This window comes from Amphimedon queenslandica, unplaced genomic scaffold (assembly GCF_000090795.2).
Source record: "Amphimedon queenslandica unplaced genomic scaffold, v1.1 AMPQUscaffold_12892, whole genome shotgun sequence".
In the NCBI taxonomy this organism is placed as follows: domain Eukaryota; kingdom Metazoa; phylum Porifera; class Demospongiae; order Haplosclerida; family Niphatidae; genus Amphimedon; species Amphimedon queenslandica.
This window is the reverse complement of record NW_003546872.1, coordinates 1-21130: the sequence shown is the minus strand read 5'-3', so window position 1 is coordinate 21130 and position 21130 is coordinate 1. Positions and strand designations below refer to the sequence as shown.

The 21130-nt window shown below is 37.9% G+C and overlaps 7 protein-coding genes and 1 long non-coding RNA gene across 12 annotated transcripts; 4 read left to right on the top strand and 4 right to left on the bottom strand.

Moving 5' to 3' along the window:
* Position 1: 1 nt before the first annotated feature.
* LOC100634411 (uncharacterized) lies at positions 2 to 3834 on the bottom strand. Of its 3 annotated transcripts, none has more exons than XM_020002545.1 (4): positions 3683 to 3834; positions 848 to 1129; positions 605 to 661; positions 2 to 544 (listed from the first exon to the last, which is right to left on the bottom strand). In XM_020002545.1, the coding sequence occupies exons 1-4, from the start codon at positions 3732 to 3734 to the stop codon at positions 132 to 134; spliced, it is 804 nt and encodes a 267-aa protein (XP_019858104.1). In that variant the 5' UTR covers positions 3735 to 3834; the 3' UTR covers positions 2 to 131. The 3 variants fall into 3 exon arrangements, with proteins under 3 accessions (XP_019858104.1, XP_019858105.1, XP_003389967.1); XM_020002546.1 differs by lacking the exon at positions 3683 to 3834 and adding an exon at positions 1802 to 2244; XM_003389919.3 differs by lacking the exons at positions 2 to 544; positions 605 to 661; positions 848 to 1129 and adding exons at positions 2031 to 2683; positions 2805 to 2864; positions 3067 to 3237.
* Positions 3835 to 3915: 81 nt separating this feature from the next.
* Positions 3916 to 5400, top strand: LOC109586361 (uncharacterized). 2 transcript variants are annotated; one of them, XM_020002548.1, is made up of 5 exons: positions 3916 to 4105; positions 4169 to 4220; positions 4278 to 4391; positions 4439 to 4504; positions 4812 to 5400. In XM_020002548.1, exons 1-5 carry the CDS (start codon positions 3953 to 3955, stop codon positions 5207 to 5209), a joined length of 783 nt encoding a protein of 260 aa, XP_019858107.1. In that variant the 5' UTR covers positions 3916 to 3952; the 3' UTR covers positions 5210 to 5400. The 2 variants fall into 2 exon arrangements, with proteins under 2 accessions (XP_019858107.1, XP_019858106.1); XM_020002547.1 differs by having other exon boundaries at positions 4275 to 4391.
* LOC105314478 (formin-like protein 20) lies at positions 5372 to 8447 on the bottom strand. Its single transcript, XM_020002543.1, has 8 exons — positions 8371 to 8447; positions 8272 to 8329; positions 7556 to 7623; positions 6066 to 7501; positions 5825 to 5910; positions 5720 to 5779; positions 5623 to 5665; positions 5372 to 5560 (listed from the first exon to the last, which is right to left on the bottom strand). The coding sequence occupies exons 1-8, from the start codon at positions 8387 to 8389 to the stop codon at positions 5483 to 5485; spliced, it is 1848 nt and encodes a 615-aa protein (XP_019858102.1). The 5' UTR covers positions 8390 to 8447; the 3' UTR covers positions 5372 to 5482.
* LOC100635286 (oxygen-dependent coproporphyrinogen-III oxidase-like) lies at positions 8423 to 9787 on the top strand. The gene has a single exon (XM_003389926.3). It carries the CDS (start codon positions 8465 to 8467, stop codon positions 9689 to 9691), a length of 1227 nt encoding a protein of 408 aa, XP_003389974.2. The 5' UTR covers positions 8423 to 8464; the 3' UTR covers positions 9692 to 9787.
* A 41-nt stretch (positions 9788 to 9828) lies between these two features.
* On the top strand, positions 9829 to 11021 carry LOC105314477 (nicotinamide N-methyltransferase-like). Its single transcript, XM_011408663.2, has one exon. It carries the CDS (start codon positions 9903 to 9905, stop codon positions 10689 to 10691), a length of 789 nt encoding a protein of 262 aa, XP_011406965.1. The 5' UTR covers positions 9829 to 9902; the 3' UTR covers positions 10692 to 11021.
* Positions 10766 to 18133, bottom strand: LOC100634662 (grainyhead-like protein 2 homolog). 2 transcript variants are annotated; one of them, XM_003389921.3, is made up of 17 exons: positions 18000 to 18133; positions 17792 to 17878; positions 14876 to 15158; positions 14715 to 14824; positions 14581 to 14670; positions 14100 to 14316; positions 13818 to 13944; positions 13583 to 13756; positions 13092 to 13183; positions 12874 to 13047; positions 12617 to 12805; positions 12479 to 12573; positions 12376 to 12424; positions 12258 to 12321; positions 12119 to 12207; positions 11582 to 11646; positions 10766 to 11532 (listed from the first exon to the last, which is right to left on the bottom strand). In XM_003389921.3, the coding sequence occupies exons 2-17, from the start codon at positions 17845 to 17847 to the stop codon at positions 11415 to 11417; spliced, it is 1992 nt and encodes a 663-aa protein (XP_003389969.1). In that variant the 5' UTR covers positions 17848 to 17878; positions 18000 to 18133; the 3' UTR covers positions 10766 to 11414. The 2 variants fall into 2 exon arrangements, with proteins under 2 accessions (XP_003389969.1, XP_019858101.1); XM_020002542.1 differs by lacking the exon at positions 18000 to 18133 and adding an exon at positions 17663 to 17743 and having other exon boundaries at positions 17792 to 17879.
* Positions 16406 to 17653, bottom strand: LOC109586362 (uncharacterized). Its single transcript, XR_002186976.1, has 2 exons — positions 17373 to 17653; positions 16406 to 16700 (listed from the first exon to the last, which is right to left on the bottom strand). It is a non-coding gene; the product is annotated as an uncharacterized LOC109586362 (long non-coding RNA).
* A 174-nt stretch (positions 18134 to 18307) lies between the features above and the next one.
* On the top strand, positions 18308 to 21106 carry LOC100634538 (phosphoglucomutase-2-like). The gene is made up of 10 exons (XM_020002544.1): positions 18308 to 18444; positions 18488 to 18587; positions 18689 to 18756; positions 19297 to 19391; positions 19712 to 19796; positions 19846 to 19953; positions 20035 to 20328; positions 20404 to 20469; positions 20706 to 20919; positions 20975 to 21106. Exons 1-10 carry the CDS (start codon positions 18385 to 18387, stop codon positions 21067 to 21069), a joined length of 1185 nt encoding a protein of 394 aa, XP_019858103.1. The 5' UTR covers positions 18308 to 18384; the 3' UTR covers positions 21070 to 21106.
* Positions 21107 to 21130: the final 24 nt, after the last annotated feature.

The following is a 21130-nucleotide window of genomic DNA, read 5'->3' as shown; positions in this document are numbered from 1 at the left end:
ATTATTTTTTTGATTTTTATTGATCAAAGACAAAATAACATCACATCAATGATACCACACTAAAGCTAGATAATCATCAAATTGCATGTTATAGTGATTAATACAGATAAATATCACACATGTCCTTAATGTCATTGCGACATTTTACGACATCGAGTCATCAGAGGCCAACAGCAAAGGCAGCAACAACAAGCAGCACCTATACCATATATAATAATAATGGTAACAAGGGAGAAATACATCAGTACAGGATTGCAGCATTTATATTCTCCACAACTGTCACTATTGTCCCAGTAACCCCAGGAATTAAACACAAAGATATTATTAACAATAAACCAATTGAAGAGAAATATGACAATAAGACGTTGGAAACAGAAGCTGGTCTTCCAGTAGAGTTTCTTAGCAATGCTTTCATCTTCATTCTCGTGATAGCAGGTGACAATAGATATTGCACAGCATATTTCTACTACACTGAAGCAGCCAAAGACAATAAGGAATATTGGAAGAAGATCATTGAGTGAGCAATCATTAGTATAAACTGAACCTTTAGATATGAAGACATTATTAAGTTATAATGTATTAAGAATAGTGTGTGTGTACTTACCAACGACAATCATTGAAATGTTAAATGTCAATAGAAGGTAGATACAGGAAAAGAAAACTATAAAAAGAAAAGATAATTTTAAGGCAGCGGATTTACAAACTAAATAGCTCAAAACTTAAACTACATATATGCAACATAGGAACATGTGTATCAGGAAAAATTATTATAGAAATGGAGAAATTGAAAAATTGTATCCAAGACTGTGTACTATAGTATAGGGACTCTGTTACATTTATTACGTACACATTGATTCCCTTTTGCTTTTGCTGTTCATTAAGAGACAATCTGCAGATTTGCAGGTGATGTTAAAGAGAGTCGAAGGTACAGCAACATTTTCGGATCTTCCTTCATTCTGTTGACGAGCCCTCCCTACTTGATTCTTAACCTGTTGACGGGCCCTCCCTGCTTGATTCTTAACCTGTTGATGGGCCCTCCCTACTTGATTCTTAACATCCTTTATTCCAGGGAACAAAGTACTGTAGGCTGGTGGATCAGAACTATCATGAGCTATTGGTGGAGTATTATCTGAAAAATGATGAAAATAAAGAATTATACATTTATTACTTGGTATGAATACTTCTCATTGATAGCTGAATATAGGCCCTTTTGGCCTGGGTGCCAGATAGTATAGCTGTATAGTCAGGCGGGCCGCCTGACTAATAGCTGTACAACTATCTTATCATTAGTAGATAGAGCATGCACACTAATTTAAATAATAAATGACACTTGACAGCTATAACCATCTTCTAAGTAATAACTACCTTCAAATAAAGGAAGGTATATACGCCCCCTAGAAGCACAGCTTGCTTCAGGGTTATCTCACTGTCCCTGCTATACTCATGTGAATGTGTTTTCAGCATAGCAGGACAGTGCTTCTTAAAGTTGAAAACTTGGATTAAATAATAAACATGATTTTACCAATTAGTATTGCATTCTATTGTATTTCCACTTATTATGATAATAGAGTTAGTGACAGTGATATTACTACTATTCATATCTTTAAATCATTATAAATCAGAAACGTCATTCACAGGAAAGAAATTAATTGCCTAAGCCTAATGATGTAGTCATGACCACCACCATCAGCCTAGAAGCAGGAATGCAGGATGTCATCACAGTCATATCCACCGCACAGTATTGCTTTGCAACATGCATGATTTCTTTACAATCTTGAATAACTGTAATGGTTGTCCTTACCACTGCAACAGGAGGTACATGGAGGCTCCTGTAACTCTTTTCCCATCTCCAGTATCTACCATCCCAAGGATCACTGTAGCCTAACTAGATCCTGAACTTGCTACAATTTGTAAGGCGATGCTAAAGGTAAAAACTTTTATATCTAGATCTACTCTGAAGTTAATCAAGACACTGACTGGCTTTACTTTCTAATAAAGAGACTCAACAACGTGAAGATGATTGTAGAACCTAAACCAGCTGCAGAATCTACTGCAGATAAAAAATGTAAACAAAATGTCAAACTATTAATGATTTTTTCATTAACATCAATAAATTAATTAATACAGTGACACTACTACAGCACTAGTACTGGACACTTTCTGCTGAGAGAGAGAGAGAGAGAGAAGGCTATTGAGAGATAAAAAACACGGACAGTTTCTGAAGTTTAGAGGATGAAACAGCTCCTGGAGAGTCAACCAGCACCAGAAGAGACTGCACTGCCAGCCATAGCACAGCAAACACAGCAGAAGAAGCAACACAAGCAAAGAGCACTGATCCCATACATTAGGAGAAGTGTGCTGAAAGCAAAATACATGAGTACAGGGTTACAACAGTCGGTCCCTGGGCAGTTATTCCTCCCACTATCAACCCAGGTGTTCCAAGCACCGAATGTGTAAACGCTACCAACAATCACCCAAATGAACAGGAAAGTCGTGATGAGTCCCTCGCAGAAATTGCCACCTTTCTTTCGCCTGTTTTGATTGTCGTTTTCGTCATCGTTTCCACGACAGCAAAACATCTTTCCGACGCCACAGCAGGTCTGAAGTAAACTGAAACAGCCAAAGACGATAAGAAATACTGGGATACGACCTTGAAGAGTACAATCATGGAGATAGACCGAGCCTGTCATGGAGGAAGAATGAAAAATGTGAGTAATACTATAGATTGATGACTGCCAAGTATTTTTGGAGTATTATCAGATTGTATCATAAAGAAAGGATAGGGAGCCATATGTACTGCTTACCAATGACAATCATTGCAACTGGAAGAGCAGCTAACAAAAGATAGCAGCAGCCGCAAAAAACTACAGAAAAAGATGTAAAAAATCAAAAATTAATCAATCGTACAAAATTAACATTCTTTGTGAGTATCTATGATGCACAGTTTAGACAAGCTTACTATCTTTATTTTATAAATACAAATGAGTTGTTTTAGAATGTTGATTAATGTAGGAAGCAGATACAGTTAAAGCAATGATATAAAATGGTATTAAATAATGTTCTTACATGATTTACACAAGATGTTGCAGAGTGTTAAAGGGACAGCAACAGGAGCAGGAGCTGGACCTTCACTCTGACGAGCTTTATCAACTTGATCTCTCACATCCTGGAAACCAGGAAACAGGTCACCATAAGCTGGAGGAGCATCAGTTCTTCCAAGAGATGAACTAATAGGAGCTAGGCAAAGAAAGCAGGGGCGTATTTAGGAATTTAGAAAGAGGGGTGTTGATGCCACGTGAAGCGTGTACGTGTAGCAATTTTAGCTACACCCAATTTTACGGCGGTAAAACAGTGTTTACCTTTATTTTTGTCAATTACGGGTGGGTCAAGACAATTTCAAGCTACTGGTACTTCTGATTGCTCCTTAAAGCACTGGAAACTGCTGAAACCATAATCAGGGGCTAGATAACTTTTTTTATGAGGCTTGGTACTGATGCATGAGTCCAGGATTGGAGTAATTTTTTCTGAGCCCACCCACGAGGGGGTGCTCAAGCACCCTCAGCCCCCCTTTGGATACGCCACTGTGAAAGAGTATTATTTCTTAATTTAGCAAATCCCAAGGTTTAGCCGATGTATAATAGGCCTAGTCGCATTATATGAATTGTAAGCTGTTCTTACTCACCTTTATCAGTGACTGTATCAGAATAGCTAGGTGGAGGAGCTTTTTCTTCCATTACCTCACCAGCAGAGAGTAACCAGAGAAGACTTTACTATCAGTGTTAGTTGTGATAGACTGATAGTGTGATTAGGCAAATGGGTGTGGTCAGTCTAAACTAATAGTAAAAATACTAGAGAATCCTAGTGTAATAACCGGAGTTGATGGTGGGTGTGGTCAAATCATTCTAATCGGAGATAACCGGAACCTATTCAAATCATCCACCCACGCGCCATAATGGCCATAGTCCAAGAAGAAGAGATACGCGAGGTAGTTGATGAAAACACTGGTCTCATCCGTCAAGTACAGACCACAAGAATAGGACTACACGACGGGGAGGGAGGACTCTACGTCGCAGAGCAAACTAGAGATGTTTCTGCTAGAGTGATGGTGAGTTTGTCAGCTGTTAACACCTTCAACTGTAAAAATAATTAAAAAATAATTTTTATGTAGGAGAGAGAACCTCCACCTCGAGCTCCACCTCGACCTCAACCTGCTAGAAGAGGTAAAGTTTAAATTTTAGTTTCATCACAGCTGCTCTCTCTCCCTCCTTTATAAACAGCTCCTGCACCAAGAAGAAGGGCACCGTACGTTAGGCCACTCTCACCAGAGGGAAGAGCTCAGAAAGCCTTCAGGTTCTGTCTCATACCGTTCTTCATTCCATGCGTCTGCAACAGTGAGAGGGTTTTTAAATAATAATAATTTATATTTAGTTTTAAACAGAATTCTGGTTTGGAGGTCTACTGCTAGTATTATTACCATTGACTATTATACTAAGCATTGCCATTGGTGAGTGAACATACAGCAGATCCTTGTATAATGGTGGATATGTACTGTGTAGTGACTAGAATTATTAGTAGAGGCAAATCCCCAATAGTAATATAGACAATCCTGTCTATTCCGGACACCTTGGGACCCAATAATACCCTAGCTCCTGATTATGAACCTGTCCTTATTTCAGAGGTTCATTAATACACATTACTATTGTATTGGGACTGATACTACCTGTCAGTGTCCATCCACAATAGCTGGTTATACTGTACACATGATTAAATATACATTTATATAATCATATTGTATTTCATGTATACTATAGGATTCCTGCCATCAGTGGACTGTGGGTATTACATCACATACACCAGTATCAGTGTCTTGTGTATGCTTGGAATTATACTCATCCTAACTGCTTTATGTACCTGCTTCATTTGCGTAAAAGAAGACGAAATGGCCGACTACAGGGACACCAGACACAGAAACTGTCAAACTCGTATCTTCTTTGCCTCATGCTACTTTGGATTGGCCTTCTTGCTGTTCCTCTCAATGAGTTCAGCTTTTATTTTTATCGAGTATCATAAATTTGATGTTTTCGGTGACTGTTCTTCCAGTGTACTGCTACTAATCAGTCTCTATTTCTCGTATGCCCTAATGCTATACTTTATATTTGGGTGGTGCTTCGTCGCTTGTAAAGAATCAAGACCACTGTTCGAGGAATAATATCAACAACAATAATAACAATAACAATAATAATGTAATCTTCTTAAAATTCATGATAACTAAACTATTATCTCATGTATAGCTATATTCTTATATTTTCCTTGCTGCATAATATGTATTATTATTATTATTATTATTATTATTATTACTTGTGTCTCTTTCTGCTATTTCAAAGTTTAAGTGAAATATAATTTGACAAAAATACTACACACATACGAAGCTATAAGGTGTCAATATAAAACCTTTTAGTTATTGTCTCTGATCTCTTTGTTATTATGAGAAAAGTTCAACTTGAAGTTTGAGCAAACTCTCTTCAGTCTTAAGTTCATTTAAAAGAAGACTTGAATCATACTAATAAATAATAATAATAATAATAATAATAATAATAATAATAGGTAAATTATTTAAAATACTTTTTTAGCTTTGTTTCCTAAGGTAGCTCTGTATTCATCATTCCTGTGACAAAAAGTAACACAATATTATGATTTATATTTATTGCAAACCCTTTACCAGAAACTAGTAGCCATTTTACTAATGTTAGCATTGATAACACGATCCACTAATCTACATCTAAAATAAATAAATAAATAAGATTAATGTAAACATATCAATCACTTGTCATCATCCAGCTGCTTTGATAGATCAACATCTTCATCCTCTGTCTTCTCCTGCAGCGTCTTCTGGTATAAACTGATCTGCTTCTAAAATAAAAGAGAGAAAGAGAAATATCAGAAAATAATTCCATTAGTATCTGTCATTAGTCCTGCAGCCATTACTGTATCCACATGCTCAATGGGACACGGACACTAGTACCCCCGGGCCCTCTACAGTACCAGCTGTAGTGTTTAGTCATTACTTGTAAATGAGCTCTTTCCTTCTCTAGGAGTTCTTCTTGTTCTAGTATCTTCTTGTCCATCTCTTTAGTATCAATAGATAAGGTTTTTCCAGGAGTGAGGGTTTTCTTAGCGTTTGGTGAGATATTGTGAACGGGAGATGATATAAGTGAGGGTGAGGGTGAGAGAAGTGATGCTGGGGATTGTGATGATAGTGATTTGTGAGGTGAAGTATCAGTGGGCGGGGTCAGTGTATGATAATGTGATCGTATCTTGAGTGAAGGAGGAGGAGGATCCATTAAACATGACAGTGACTGGTGAGGTACTTTAGGACGAGATGAAGTAACTAATGACGGAGAAGGACTCGGAGTAGGTATCAAAGAGGGAGTGGCTCTTCTGATAGCAGGGAGAATGGCTCTGATAGAAGGAGGAGTGGCTTGAATAGAAATGGGAGTGGCTCCGAGAGGAGGAGTGGCTCTAACAGGAGGAGTGGCTCTGATGGAAGGAGGAGCCATTAATAATGAACCAGCTTCAAAGGTACTGGGGAGTGACATTGACAATGTGGGTGTGGTCACGTTTTGAGGCTTGTTCTCTTTACCACGGAAACTAAAATTGGCAGCTATTTTAAACCGGTTCTTTCTTGACGAGCGCCTGCCACTACCAGTACATGAAGTGGAGTCCGTTACTGAAGGAGATGGTAAAGATTGTACAGTACAAGATGAACCCATACCAATGCTTGATTCTAAATGATCAAGTAAATCAGTTGGATCAGCAACAGGTGCTTCAGTAAACGGATCACATGAGGTGCAGCTGAGGGAGGAGGAGGCGGTTGAATCAATAGATTCAATGGACAGCATTGGGGGCATTGGAACAGCTGGAGTGTCAATAGGTAGGTAAGGTTCGTTAACTTGAGATGAATGAAATACACTTGAATCAGTGTTAAGATCTATATTTAATACTGAATCAGTGTTAAGATCAGCATTAAGATCAGTGTTATTTGCTTCGTCATTAATATCATCATCATTTGGCACAAAAGCTGATTCTGAATTGATCGCTGTGTTAAGATCAAGATGTGCTGATATCGTCTCATCATTTGCTGTCAGATATGATCCTTCTTGATCAGAATGAGCAGTGAGATACAACTGACTAGTCATTACTGATTCTTCTCTTCCATTAGATACTGACCCATTAACATGATCATCATGTACAGTCTCCTCCATTAGACAGTGTTCCTGTTCACTGCTGCTGCTTGAAAAGGGAGAGGAAGAAGTATAGCACCTGTCAAGATGAGATACTTCTTGAAAAGACCAGTCTCCTTTAATTGGAGTAAAAGGTTCTCCGTTATGAACACTATTAGTTACTGGTACTTGAGAAGCAAGACTCTCTTTATTGTCAATGTTATCATTTGGTTTGATGGGAGGGATAGCTGGAGCAGGTGGTTTAATCTGTTCCACTGCAGCTGGAAATATTTAAAAAATAAAGTCACTACAACCATCAACTGTGTGATACTTACAGTCAAAGGCTTCCTCCACTGGAGGGAGTATTCTTGGATGGAGAGGATAAGGAACAGAAACACGAGTCCTAGTTGATGTACATGTACATGTGATGTTACAGCTTATCATGACATCTTTTCAGTGGGTTTTTTATAAATTTTAAAATTTCATTCAAAATCGGACAAAAGTCCCTGTACTATAGTACAGGGATTTTTGTGAAATTTCACCAAAATTGACAAGTAGAAAATTCCTCAATTTTATTACATTTTCTGATGCATATACATGTACTTATGTTGTGTAGAAAGTTTGAGCTGATTCCGATCAAGTTTGGATTTTTTATGATTTTTTAAAGTTGCTCCAAAATTGGACAAAAGTCCCTGTACTATAGTACAGGGATTTTTGTGAAATTTCACCAAAATTGACAAGTAGAAAATTCCTCAATTTTATTACATTTTCTGATGCATATACATGTACTTATGTTGTGTAGAAAGTTTGAGCGGATTCCGATCAAAATTGGATTTTTTTTACAAATTTTTAAATTTGCTTAACTCTACATTATGGTTGATCCATATAGTTCCCCATGTTGCCATTATTAATTACTAGTGTGGTTTTTCATTGAATACACACAGCTGGTGGTAATGAATAAATTTAATAACCAGTCTGTCAATGAAATGAGAAACTAGCTATGAATATCATTAGAGAGGTCTTCTTGTTATTATTATTGAAAGTATATTACCTTTTTTCTTTACAAAGCAGCTGTTTTAGACTCTCCTCCTTTCCTTCATATCTACATCCTAATAAAAAATAAACAAAATTAATAAACAAACAAACTTACTTGGCACTTGAATGGACATAACGTGCTGGAGCGAGCAGATCTAAGGCGTGGTTGGTAGGTGTGGCTTAGTTAGCCCCACCCACGTGCTTGCTTGATGTCGACCCTGATGTCTTGTAGAGTGTTTTTAGCAGCTAAAAGAGGAGCCCTCTCTCAACAAGCGAGATGCCTACCCCTTCTTGCTCATAATGCTACTATTACCCGCCCTTGTATCAAGCAAAGAAAGGAACAGGGCCATAAACAGGACGGGAACAGTACCCATAACTGGTGGTGGGGACCTCCCCTTGGTGCTAGTAGTCTGTTAATGATCTCTTGGTTTTCCTTCGGCAGCAGCAAAGATAAAGATAGCTACATGGCCGAGCCAATATCAGGCTACAGGGCTTTCAAAGATATTGAGAACAAGCCGATGAGACTAAGAATGGAGAAACTGTGTATGGACGTGCAACACAGTCTCTGCCAGGAGCTACAGAAACTGGAACCAAACGCAAAGTTTCGTGTCGATCGTTGGGAGCGGTCCCAGGGAGGAGGCGGAGTTTCCTGTGTCCTGCAGCGCGGGGATACCTTTGAGAAAGGAGGAGTCAACGTGTCGGTTGTCCATGGGAAGTTGCCGCCCCCAGCTGTCAAACAGATGAGGTCGAGGGGGAAGGATCTACCACAAGATAAAGAACTACCATTTTATGCTCTTGGAGTCAGCTGTGTCATTCATCCGGTTAACCCTTTTGTCCCCACGGTACATTTCAATTATCGCTACTTTGAAGTTGACGTTGGCAATGGAGAAACCCTCTCCTGGTTTGGAGGTGGGTCTGACCTAACTCCCTACTATTTAGACGAAGATGATGCTCGTCATTTTCACTCAACACTCAAGACAGCCTGTGATTCCAGTGACCCTACGCTTTATCCTAAATTTAAGAAATGGTGTGACGATTATTTTTACGTTGATCACCGAGGAGAGAGGCGTGGAGTTGGTGGGATATTTTTTGACGATCTTGACTCGCCCGACAAAGAGAAAACCTTTCAGTTTGTACGTGCATGTGCTGAAGCAGTGATACCTTCATACCTTCCGCTGGTTTACAAGAATAAAGACAAACCTTACACTGAAGAGAATGCAAGATGGCAGAGACTGAGACGGGGCAGATACGTTGAGTTTAATCTGGTTTATGACCGAGGGACAAAGTTTGGTTTATCTACTCCCTCAGCAAGAATAGAGAGCATCTTAATGTCACTGCCTTTAGTGGCTCAATGGGAGTACATGCACTCACCTCAAGCCAATAGTCCTGAAGATCTACTGCTGAGAGTCCTTAAAGAACCAAAGGAGTGGATATGAACAAATCAGACTTTTTCAATAATGTATTAGTATTGTTTTTTGAATAATGATTGTACTATTATTATCATAGTGGATACTTGGCAGCAATCCAATCCTTAGTTTAATCCACTTTGTTGCCTGACAAAGACAGGCTAAGCTTCTATTGTAATGGCTTCATGGTCAGTAATAACATAATTTAGTCATTAGGTCACTGAAGGGCTGCTGCTAACAAATGGAGAACAAGTACAGAGATGATTTCAGTCCTCTCCAGTATCTAACAGAATGGTATAAGGATCCTTCATCTCCTGATGATCTCTTTTCTCATTTTATTCTTCAAAACATTCACAAGTTCTTTAAAACTCTACAACATAAAGATGAGGTTCTAGATGTTCTTGATATAGGCTGTGGTCCTGTTATATCAAATGTGATTAGCACCTCAAGGTATGCCCGGTCTATAGTGCTTGCTGATTATTCAAGTAAGAGTCTGTCATTGTTGAACCAATGGCTAACAAAAGATCCTCAACTCAAGTTTGACTGGTCCACTCATTTCAAATACGTCGTGGAGACTTTGGAAGGAAAAGGTGAAAGAGAAGTAAGAGAGAGAGAAGAGCTCTTACGTTCAAAGATCAAGGCTATAATACCTTGTGATATATCACAAGATCCTCCTCTACCAGCTAGCTACAGTAGTCCTTATGATACAGTAATATGCAGTCTTGTCATAGATGGGGCTGCAGAGACAGTGCCTCAATATAAAGAACAATTGAAAAGGTTACATTGTCTCATTAAGCCAGGAGGTCACTTGCTACTGGTAGTTGGAACAACTCCTTCTTCCATTGACTACTGCTATGAGCGATACTACATGAGCAAGTCTCAAACTGGGACTGAGTATTGCTTGCTTCTCCTTTCTCCGAAATATCTTTCATTGTTATTAAAAGAGGTTGGATTCAGCATCATTGATGTTCAAAATCACCCAAACAACAGACCAAGCAGTAATTATACCTTTATTTCAGCAAAAGTTTAAAGACGGTCTTTGTGTAATGATTTCTGTACATCGAGTAGACTGTAGTCATTTCAAATGCACCAAACAGTTATTTATACATTATATATAATATTATTTTAAACAGACCAAGTTCACAAATAATTATAACTTTGAGCAACATGGTCACAAACAATCAGAGAGAGAGAGGGGGAGGAGGTGCTTCAAAAACGAAACAAAATAAAACAGAAAGAGAGAGAGAGAAAAGAGAGAGGGGTTTTAGGTCATATATATATGTAATAATTTTAAAGCAACAATAATTATAATTAATATAATATTATGTTCCTTATAGTGTGCAAATGAAGTGTAAGTAGATGAACAAGAGATTGGGAAAGGGAGAGAGAAGGGGGAGGAGTTTGAAACCGAAAAATAAATTCTGTTTATCACATGTACCAACAATAAAATAATAATAATAATAATAATAATGATAATAATATTAAAAATCTCCATAAAATGGAGATGTGAAGAGGGAGGGTTAATTAGTGAGGGGTGTGGTCTCGCCTCTTGTCAATTAATAATACATGCGGTGGTGTTTAAAAGACTTCACAAAAACGGAAGAATCAATCAACAGGTGCATAGTCATGAAGAAGAAGAATAGAGACCATGGGAGAGAGAGAGAGGGAGGGAGGTAGGGCAGAAGTCTCAACTTATTTACAGGAGTAGATGATGAATTGAAAGATGGTGGTTTGAAGACACACTGTTATAAAGTTAATATCTGATGTAGAGATCAAAATGACCTTTTTGATTGTCGAAATCAAGATCAATGATAAAGTCATCTTCGTCTTCAAATCGTGTCACTAGCTCATCGTCAAATCGGACTATCAGCCTAAAGGGGAGGAGTCAGTGTTGCCACGGATACGAGAGAGGGTCCTTACCCTTTCTTTGTCTTCTTGTAGATGAAGTGAATCATCTCATCAGGGATGTCGTATTTGTTAGATATCTGAAATAAAATAAATAAATAAATAAATAAATAAGTACATGTATATGTATCAGAAAATGTAATAAAAATGGAGAATTTTCTACTTGTCAATTTTGACAAAATTTGACCAAAATCCCTGTACTATAGTACAGGGACTTTTGTCCGATTTTGGAGCAACTTTAAAAAATCATAAAAAATCCAAACTTGATCAGAATCAGCTCAAACTTTCTACACAACATAAGCACATGTATATGCATCAGAAAATGTAATAAAATTGAGGAATTTTCTACTTGTCAATTTTGGTGAAATTTGGCCAAAATCCCTGTACTATAGTACAGGGACTTTTGTCCGATTTTGGAGCAACTTTAAAAAATCATAAAAAATCTAAACTTGATCGGAATCAGCTCAAACTTTCTACACAACATAAGTACATGTATATGCATCAGAAAATGTAATAAAATGAGTTAGGATTCTCCTCCTAGTAGTACATTACTTGGTGTTTAAGTTCCTCTACTGTCAGTTCACGGAGTGACAGTGCATTGTAAACCTTCTCCTCTTCCTTACGTACATATATGGTCGTCACTATAAATAGATCAATAAATAAACAGAGAGTGGGAGGGGCCATCTATTACTTGGTTGAGTGTTGATTCTTTTCGATTTGTTTCTCGGCCCAACCTCCAACTGGTCAAGGTCTTCCTACGTAACCATAGTAACATCATGACAATGCCATAGCAACGCAAATATCCTTACTTTAGTCTGGGTCAGAGTTCGTGTGAAACTCCTCTTCATTTCTCGTTCCCTAAAATAAAAAATGACGTCATCATTATGTCATTGAGTATGATTCTATTTATACTTTATGTTCTCAAGAAATGTTGAGGAGGATTTTGCCGAGTTTGAGGAAAGGACCGCGCCCTCCTGGGGGTGACTGGCCCCGCCCCTCATGTCACTCTAAATTAATAAATAAAATTAAAAGTGACAAAGGATCACGTACCACTTTAAAAAGGAAGGGCTTTGGTCCAAAGGTGCTAGTGGGAGTCAGTGTGGTCTCCTTACATGGAGGATGGAACACTGTCGCTGGTCCAATCTCAGAGTCCAAATTAACGGAGTTATAGGATCGGATGAACTTCTGGAGCCGTCTCTCAACACTCTTGGTCTCGTCTTTATTCTTACGCTCAGCACCCTACAATAATAATAAATAAATAATTGAAATATAGTCAACAATATTAATAATAGTAATTTAGTGTTCACCTTGTCTCTGAATATCTTAACCCTGCAGTAAGCTCTGTGTGATGGTTCATCATGTTCTGTCATTCTGTCATTATCTTGAAACTCATAAGTATCAACGACCACATGTAACGGAAGACCTTTTACTCCTTTTTGACCAGAGAACTCAGTACTCAGACAGTTAATACGTAACACAACCTACAGGAAAGAGATAATGGCCACACCTACTCTCCTTATCTTACCCTAGCTCCTAATCTTGGGTCCCATATGAAAGAAGCTGCGTTATATCCAAGATCAAGTGGTTTCTCAATCAGACCTTCACAATTCTTACGATCTATAAACACAATAATATTATTATGTACACATGTACAATAGTATACTATTAATATACTATTTGTGTACAGTAGTATACTATTAGTATACTATTGGTGTACATCTATTACTATTATCCTTCAATCATTACTGTTATATCAAGTGACTATGAGTGCATTAATTATTAATATTCATTGCAGGGACAATACGAGAAGCACGTCCCTTCCAAAAAATGGTGAATAGTTATATGCAACAGTGACACACATTGTCTCCAGTTTAAATACCCAAATTACTATGAAAGGCTATTGTGGGGCGCACCATATAACAACTAATGAATATCATTATACTAATCAGTCACTTCCTGTCAATAACCACTACTTGATACACTTACAGTACATCAATATCTTAAGGTGTTACTTACCAATATCAAATGCTTTCTGGTTAGGGTTAGCTTGTAGCTCGTACCAGTACTGCCAGTGAGACTGCTCCACGGTCCTGTCTGACTCATCAAGAAATGATAAATGAATGACACTCTTAGCCTGGCTAGGAAGAACCATCTCGTTATTAGCTCTGAAGTATATACTGTAGAACTGGCCTGGGGGTGGAGCAAATAATAATAATAATAATTGATACAGTTAGTACTGGAGGCTCTGTACCTTTATTGAGGTAAGTCAGTGTGTCTTCTCCTTGTCTCTGTGCTATGGAGGTTGGTGCTCCTAGTATAATGAGGTATCTCTCCTGAGCTCTGAAGACTGCTAACGGCTCCTTGTGGAACTCTATCTCCTAATGAAATAATAATAATAATAATAATAATAATAACAAGAACAACAACGATGATGCATTATTAATTATTAATTCAGCATTTTAAAGATCCTTCTACTAACACAATTAAGAGTAACCCTATGCAGTATACCACACTAAAGACAGTAGTACTGTACCTTGGACATGAGTGTAGCCCCATCAGTGGAGGCAGGGGCAGAGGAGGAGAGGACAGGCCCCCCACAGGATGGGGGTGAGTCCTCTGTCTTTGTTGGTATCATGACTCCAATATCAGGAGAGACTGATATGGACTGGGGGGTGGGCGGGGTCCCAACTTGAATCATGGAACCACCACTGGTGGACGAGAGGGTAGCACGGACCTTTTCATGTTTATGACTACAAGAGAAAATAACAATGACAACAACAACAACAACAATAATAATAATAATAATAATAATAATGGAACCTAGTCCAGAGGAGGTCCGTGTCTCTATGGCAACAATTCAATACACATTAACTCTTCCACCAGATGTGGATGGGCTTGCTTAGCTACAGTATCTACTAGTGCTGTTGCAATAATAATAATAAATATAATAATAATAAATATAATAACAACAACACAACAACAACAACAACAATAATAATGACAGGAGTACTGACCTCATTCCAGGGCTACCGCCAGTATTAGGTGCATAAAGATCGTACAACCAGTTAATGTAAGCACCATTGGAGTCGTCAGGACCAACAGTACTGTAACAATATACTGAAATATACTGGAGTATACTGATACTTACGTTGGTGCTAGTAGGAAGGACCTCCCGTTGGTGTTGTGGAGTATCTGAGCACCAGAGGACGAGACGTTAGTCAATAACTCATTGATATCTAACGAGGGGGAGGAGCTAGCCTAGGGGCGGGGAATATTAATAACCACACCCACAAACCATACCCACCATACCTCAGTATGGGCCATGAGTGCAGTTTGCATTGGTATGGGAATGGGAACGGAGGAACAGGAACCAAAACTGACCCTCTCCAAACGAGACACGTCCACTTCAGTAGTAGAGGGAGAGTAGGTGGAGAGAGGAGGGGGAGGGAGGGAGGTGTGGCTGGCAGGCAGTGAGTTTGAAGAACTGGATGATATATTACTGGAGGTAGTGCTGGAGTTGCTGCCTATACTGCTGCTGCCTGGGGATGATGGTGACCCCTTTAATATAGTGTGTACTGCTACTGGTGGCTGACTGAATGAGGAGAGGGAGAGAGAGAGAGAGGGAGGGAGGGAGAGAGAGAGAGGGAGGGAGGGAGAGTATGATTAGATACGTACATGTGTTTTAGGTGTTCGTGTACATGTCACATATTATACATACAGTACATGTAAGTCCAGAGATATTAAAGTACTATTAATAATAATGTATAATGTATTATTATGTAGAGGGAGTAATGATGAGAATTGGTGGCTGAGAACAGTTACTATTGTCTAATGATATTCATTGGTTTAGCAGGAAGAACAGGTGATCATAACGTAACAATACATAATGATGATAACAATAACAATCACAGGAATATAATATAATATTAACTGAATTTATAGAGTGTGACACATACATGTACATGTATATATACACAGGGAATTGGAGGGAGATTTTAAAACCCTGCAGCTGTCTTTTATACAATAATACACATTATTATTATTATTATTATCATTATTCTGATATCATTTTAACTGGCACGCCTCCATCAGCCACAGACTATACCCATTTCAAGTACCCACCCTAGCAACCGGTAATCGCCATAGCAACCAATATCAACCTAGCAACAAGAGGTGCGTACATGGTACATGTTAGAGCCTAGATGTACTTTAAAGTACAAAGGTGTCTTAGCTGTACTACCTTGTATAAACATAACCTTCAGACAGTTGAAATAATAATAATAATAATAATAATATAGTAATGGTAACTGATACCATTCACATACTGAGGTATAGTAGAATGATTGTTTATATTGGAGAGAGAGTACATGTAAAGGAGGAGGGGGAGGGGTTCATGTATTATAACTGATATTACACACTATAGGAACACTGACAGTATATACAGTATCTGTACAGTAGTACTATATACTTGTACTGCAGTTATGAGATCATTCATTATGACATTAGGTATACAGGTCTAGTGATCAATGTGTAAATACATGTACATGTACATTAATGAATAATACTGTACTGTATACTTGTATTATGAGATAGTATAGTGTGTGACATATGTAGATCAGTATAATGACATTGACAGGTAGTGTGTGTGTGTGTGTGTGTGTGTGTGTGTGTGTGTGTGTGTGTGTGTGTGTGTGTGTGTGTGACATAAGATGTTACAATGACTGAACTAGATATTAGAGGAGAGAGAGAGGGAGGGAGTAAATGTAGTTTTATTGTTCATGAAAGGTCAAACATGTACACGCATAATTTTAAAATAATAAAAGGAAATTGTCATCATAAAATCACCTGATGAAACCATATAGTATATTATGATACCAGTCAGACCAGTATTTACAACCAGTCAGACCACACCAATAACAACCAGTAACCACAGCAGCTAGTACACAGTTGCCATGGTACCCAACTGTGGACTATCTTCACACTTCAAATCCACACCAATTAGCAAATACATGTCATAACACCTTGACACAGGTACATGTGCAGCAGGACCTCATAAAGCTCTATTGAAGTAATGACAGGTATTACAGTGAACTTAAGAAGATACTACAAACACAGAGACAGTGCCAGTACTGAACTGCCAAATGAATTAAAAAAGATACAATTTAAATAGAGAGGGGGAGAGAGAGAGAGGGAGAGAGAGAAAGAGAGAGAGAGAGAAAGAGAGAGAGAGAGGGAGATCAATACTATACATAGTTACATGTACATGTACATACAGTACAGGATACTGAACTGTGAATATGTATAGCCACTAAAAATGAAAGTGGTGGTGTCACGCACACACAGATAATACATGCACATGTACATGTAGATGGGTTGGTTTGTTTGTACATTGTAATCCTGTATGGGTGTATGTGTGTGTGTATTGGTGTAGCTAATTATATCAAAGAGTAGATGTAATGTACTCCTGTAATATTGACTAATGGTGTGTGTGTAGAGTAATGGCAGCCAGACCAATGTGTGAACATAGCAATGATATGTATACTTGAAAGAATATTTGGAAATTAGAGAGAGAGTGAGAGAGAAGGAAGGAAGGAAGGAGAAGCTTTATGATATAAAAGAATAACTGGATTCAATCAGAGAGAGAGAGGAGAGAGAGGAGGGAGGTAGAGTAGAGAGAGAGAGATAAAAGACAATAGATGAAGAGGGGGAGATGATAATAATAAACAAACTGAAGGAGAGATAGAGAATACACAAGAAAAGAGGAACATGTCACATGAAAAAGAGAGCATGACTATCAGAAACAAACCGAGACTAAACATGAAATAGATAGCAGCTGCAGCTATTGACACTTTAACATGAACTACCGCCAAAATGACACCTTGATACTGTAACACTTAACAATTGAAGAATTGAGCAAAAATATGAAAAAGAGGAGAAGAGAGAAGGAGAGAGATAGAGAGAGCATACAGGTGGTGCTGATTAAAATGGATTGGCATATTCTTCAATGGCTCATTCAAATGACTGTTAACACTCATTCATAAATAAATAAATAATTTATAATATCATCAATAGTATTAATTAATCAACGTTAATTACCTTGAATTAAAAATTGAATATCTACTGTACATGTACATTTAGGTTTAAACATGTAATTACAAATTTACGATACAAAGAATCCTTTAAATATTAATATCGTTAAGACGTGTATCACAATACTACAGGTACCTTTCCCTATTGGTGCTCTGTACAGCTAACAGTTCAGCTGGGGATACTCCTGACATTACAAATAACAAATCAATCACCCCAGGTAGCCTAATGTAAGAGAGAATACACCAATTATTAGAGACACGTCTAAACGGGCAGATGCTACATATACACAGAAATATATTCAAGATCAAAGCGGGTCTGTATAGAAGAGGATAGTGTCACTGACCCGGCTCAGAGTTTGAGTGGATCTAGAACATGACTCCAGCTACTGCTGCTGGAGTCTAGCGGCCTATTAATGAACGCAAAAGGCGTCAGACTAAAGAGCCTCTCCTTTCTTTTCTTTTTTGCCCTTTCTCTTCGATTTAAAAGCTCCGTTCACCTCAGGATACTATGTCAAATTACGGAGGTCCCGGAGGTGTGTGCAGATCACGTGATTTTAGGCCACCCAAATAATCCGGAGAAAGTATCCGGACATGTACTAAAACCACGTGGCACAGTATTGTGTGGGTGTGGGTGTTTACTCCCATTAGTGGGTGGGGCTGGCTACATGCATCGTCCATGTGAAAAGTAGTTTTTCGTCGGAAATTCAAACGAGAAGAGAAGGACAGAAGATGGAGGCACTACCAGAGGAGCTCAGAGAGAAAGCACAAGAATGGCTGACACTAGACAAGGCAAGCCACTACTAAAATACATTCATTTATTTTATTTCTCTAGAACCAGGACACAACATCTGAGATAGAGTCATTGATAGAAGCCAGAAAAGTTACAGAACTCACTGCCAGACTAGCATCAAGGATGACCTTTGGAACAGCTGGTACATACAATAATAACTGTTAATTAATAATTGATAATTATTCATTAATGAGTTTCTCTTTTGCTCCTCCCCTTCTTCTAAAACCCACGCATATTAATTAGGTCTTCGCTCTAAAATGGGAGCAGGTTTCAGTCGAATGAACGACCTCACAGTGATTCAAACAACACAAGTAAACGGATTATCAATAATATTTAACTTGTATGTACTTTATTTGGTTGAATTTCATCATTTGGTAATATTTGGCATTACATTTTGGACCCATTCCAGCTCATTATTATTGTCATTGTTATTGCTTGGTTGATAGAATTCTTATCATCAACATTATCATCATCATCATTATTATTATATTATATACTGTATATTGTATACAGTGTTCATGTGGTTGCCTCATTGATGTCACATGTGCTGCACATGATAAGAACATGTTACCATTGAATTGATCCTTTATGATCTACTAATGGAAATACATTTACATTGTAAAATAGAGAGAGAGAGAAAGAGAGAGGGAGGGAAAGAGAGAGAGAAGGAAATGTCTAGTATGTTATTGATTACATTACATTATCATCTCATTTCACTGGAATTTGTCCACTAGCTCATATTTTAAAAACATACTCGAGCTGTAAACAAGTGTATCACTTTATGCTCAAAATGATAACTATTAATATTCTAATAACTAATGCATTATTAATATGTTAATTATTTTGACTAGGGACTCTGCAAGTACTTAGAGCTCCAGTTTGGAAAAGAAGCGTGTCAGGAAAGGGGTGTGGTTATTGGTTACGATGCAAGATACAACAGTCACAGGTAAAGTGATACTTAATAAATGGGATATAAAGGAGCTATGAATATCATTAGCTTAATTACAATCCATGAATATCATTATAATAAGTGATCACCAGTGGTGTGACATGATGTCTGAACCATTTCATGTGGCACTCATATGGCTTCATGAATATGTACAGGCCTGGTCACTGGTTAATAGTTACTGGTTACTGGTCACTGGTTACTGGTCACTGGTCACTGGTTACTGGTCACTGGTTACTGGTTACTGGCTACTGGTCACTGGTCACTGGTTACTGGTTACTGGTCACTGGTCACTGTTTACTGTCTCAATGTATCGCTAGGTTCAGTCGTTATGTTGCTAACGTGTTCATTAATGAAGGAATCAAAGTATATCTGTTCTCTAGGGAGACACCAACACCTTTTACTGTAAGAATAATAATATTTAATTAATTTATTTATTTGTTTATTTCCATAGCCTTTTGCTTTGAGGCGGTACAGCTGTGTTGCTGGTGTCATGGTAACGGCTTCACATAATCCTAAACAAGACAATGGATATAAAGTATACTGGACCAATGGAGCTCAGGTTATTAATAACTATTAATAATTACTAATAACTACTAATAACTACTATTAATAATAATTTAATAACCATTATTCCTGGTAGATTATCCCCCCTCATGATAAAGGAATTTCTCAATGCATTGATGATAACTTGACCCCCTGGCCCACCTCATGGGAAATTTCAAACATTGCCCGGAACCCCCTGATCACTGATCCTTACCCTGATGTTAAAGATGGCTACTTCTCAGCGATACAGAAGTATTGCTACCGGAAACAAGAGAACCCTGCCTCACCAGTGACCTGTGTCTATACTGCTATGCATGGTGTGGGGTACCCGTTTGTTAAAATGGCCTTTGAAGCTTTTGGACTACCAGAAATAATACCAGTGGAGGAACAGGTGGGGGATAGGGGAGGGGCTAGTGTGGTTATTGATTAGTTAATTAATAGTTATTAAGTGTAACTTGTTTTACAGGTTAAACCGGATCCAGAGTTTCCAACAGTTGCATATCCTAACCCGGAGGAAGGGAAGAGTGCTCTAGTAAGGATAATAATAATAATAATAATAATAATAATAACTGAAATAATTTTATTACATTTTCTGATACATATTATTGATGTACTTATGCTGTGTAGAAAGTTTGAGCTGATTCCGACTTCAATTTTTAAAGTTACGGCCATTTTAAGAATGCGCCAAAAATTTGAAAAAATCTCCCATCGTTTTTTCCAAAAAATGGCCCCAGAATCACTTTTTATTACGTTTTTAATTATTAATAGGATCTCTCAATATCTACTGCTGAGGCTCATGGTCATTCAGTTATTATTGCTAATGATCCTGATGCTGATAGACTGGCCTTGGCGGAAAAACAACCGGGGAATACTAATAAGGGAGGGAGGGGCAACTGGCGAGTGTTTACTGGCAATGAGATAGGGAGCATGTTGGGCTGGTGGGCCATGGAAAATTTTAAGAAAAATAACAAAAATTTTGATGGTAAGTCAGTAAAAATTTATAATAATTTGTATTAATTTTTGATATTATTTCAAAGGCTCTAAAGTCCATTTAATATGCAGTACAGTTTCATCAAAATTATTACGATCAATAGCTAAAGTTGAAGGGATCCAGTTTTCAGTTAGTGGCTAGAGGGACAGTCTCTTATTGTAGCTCCTCCTCTTTCTCCTCTTCTTTTGTCTGTAGGAAACTC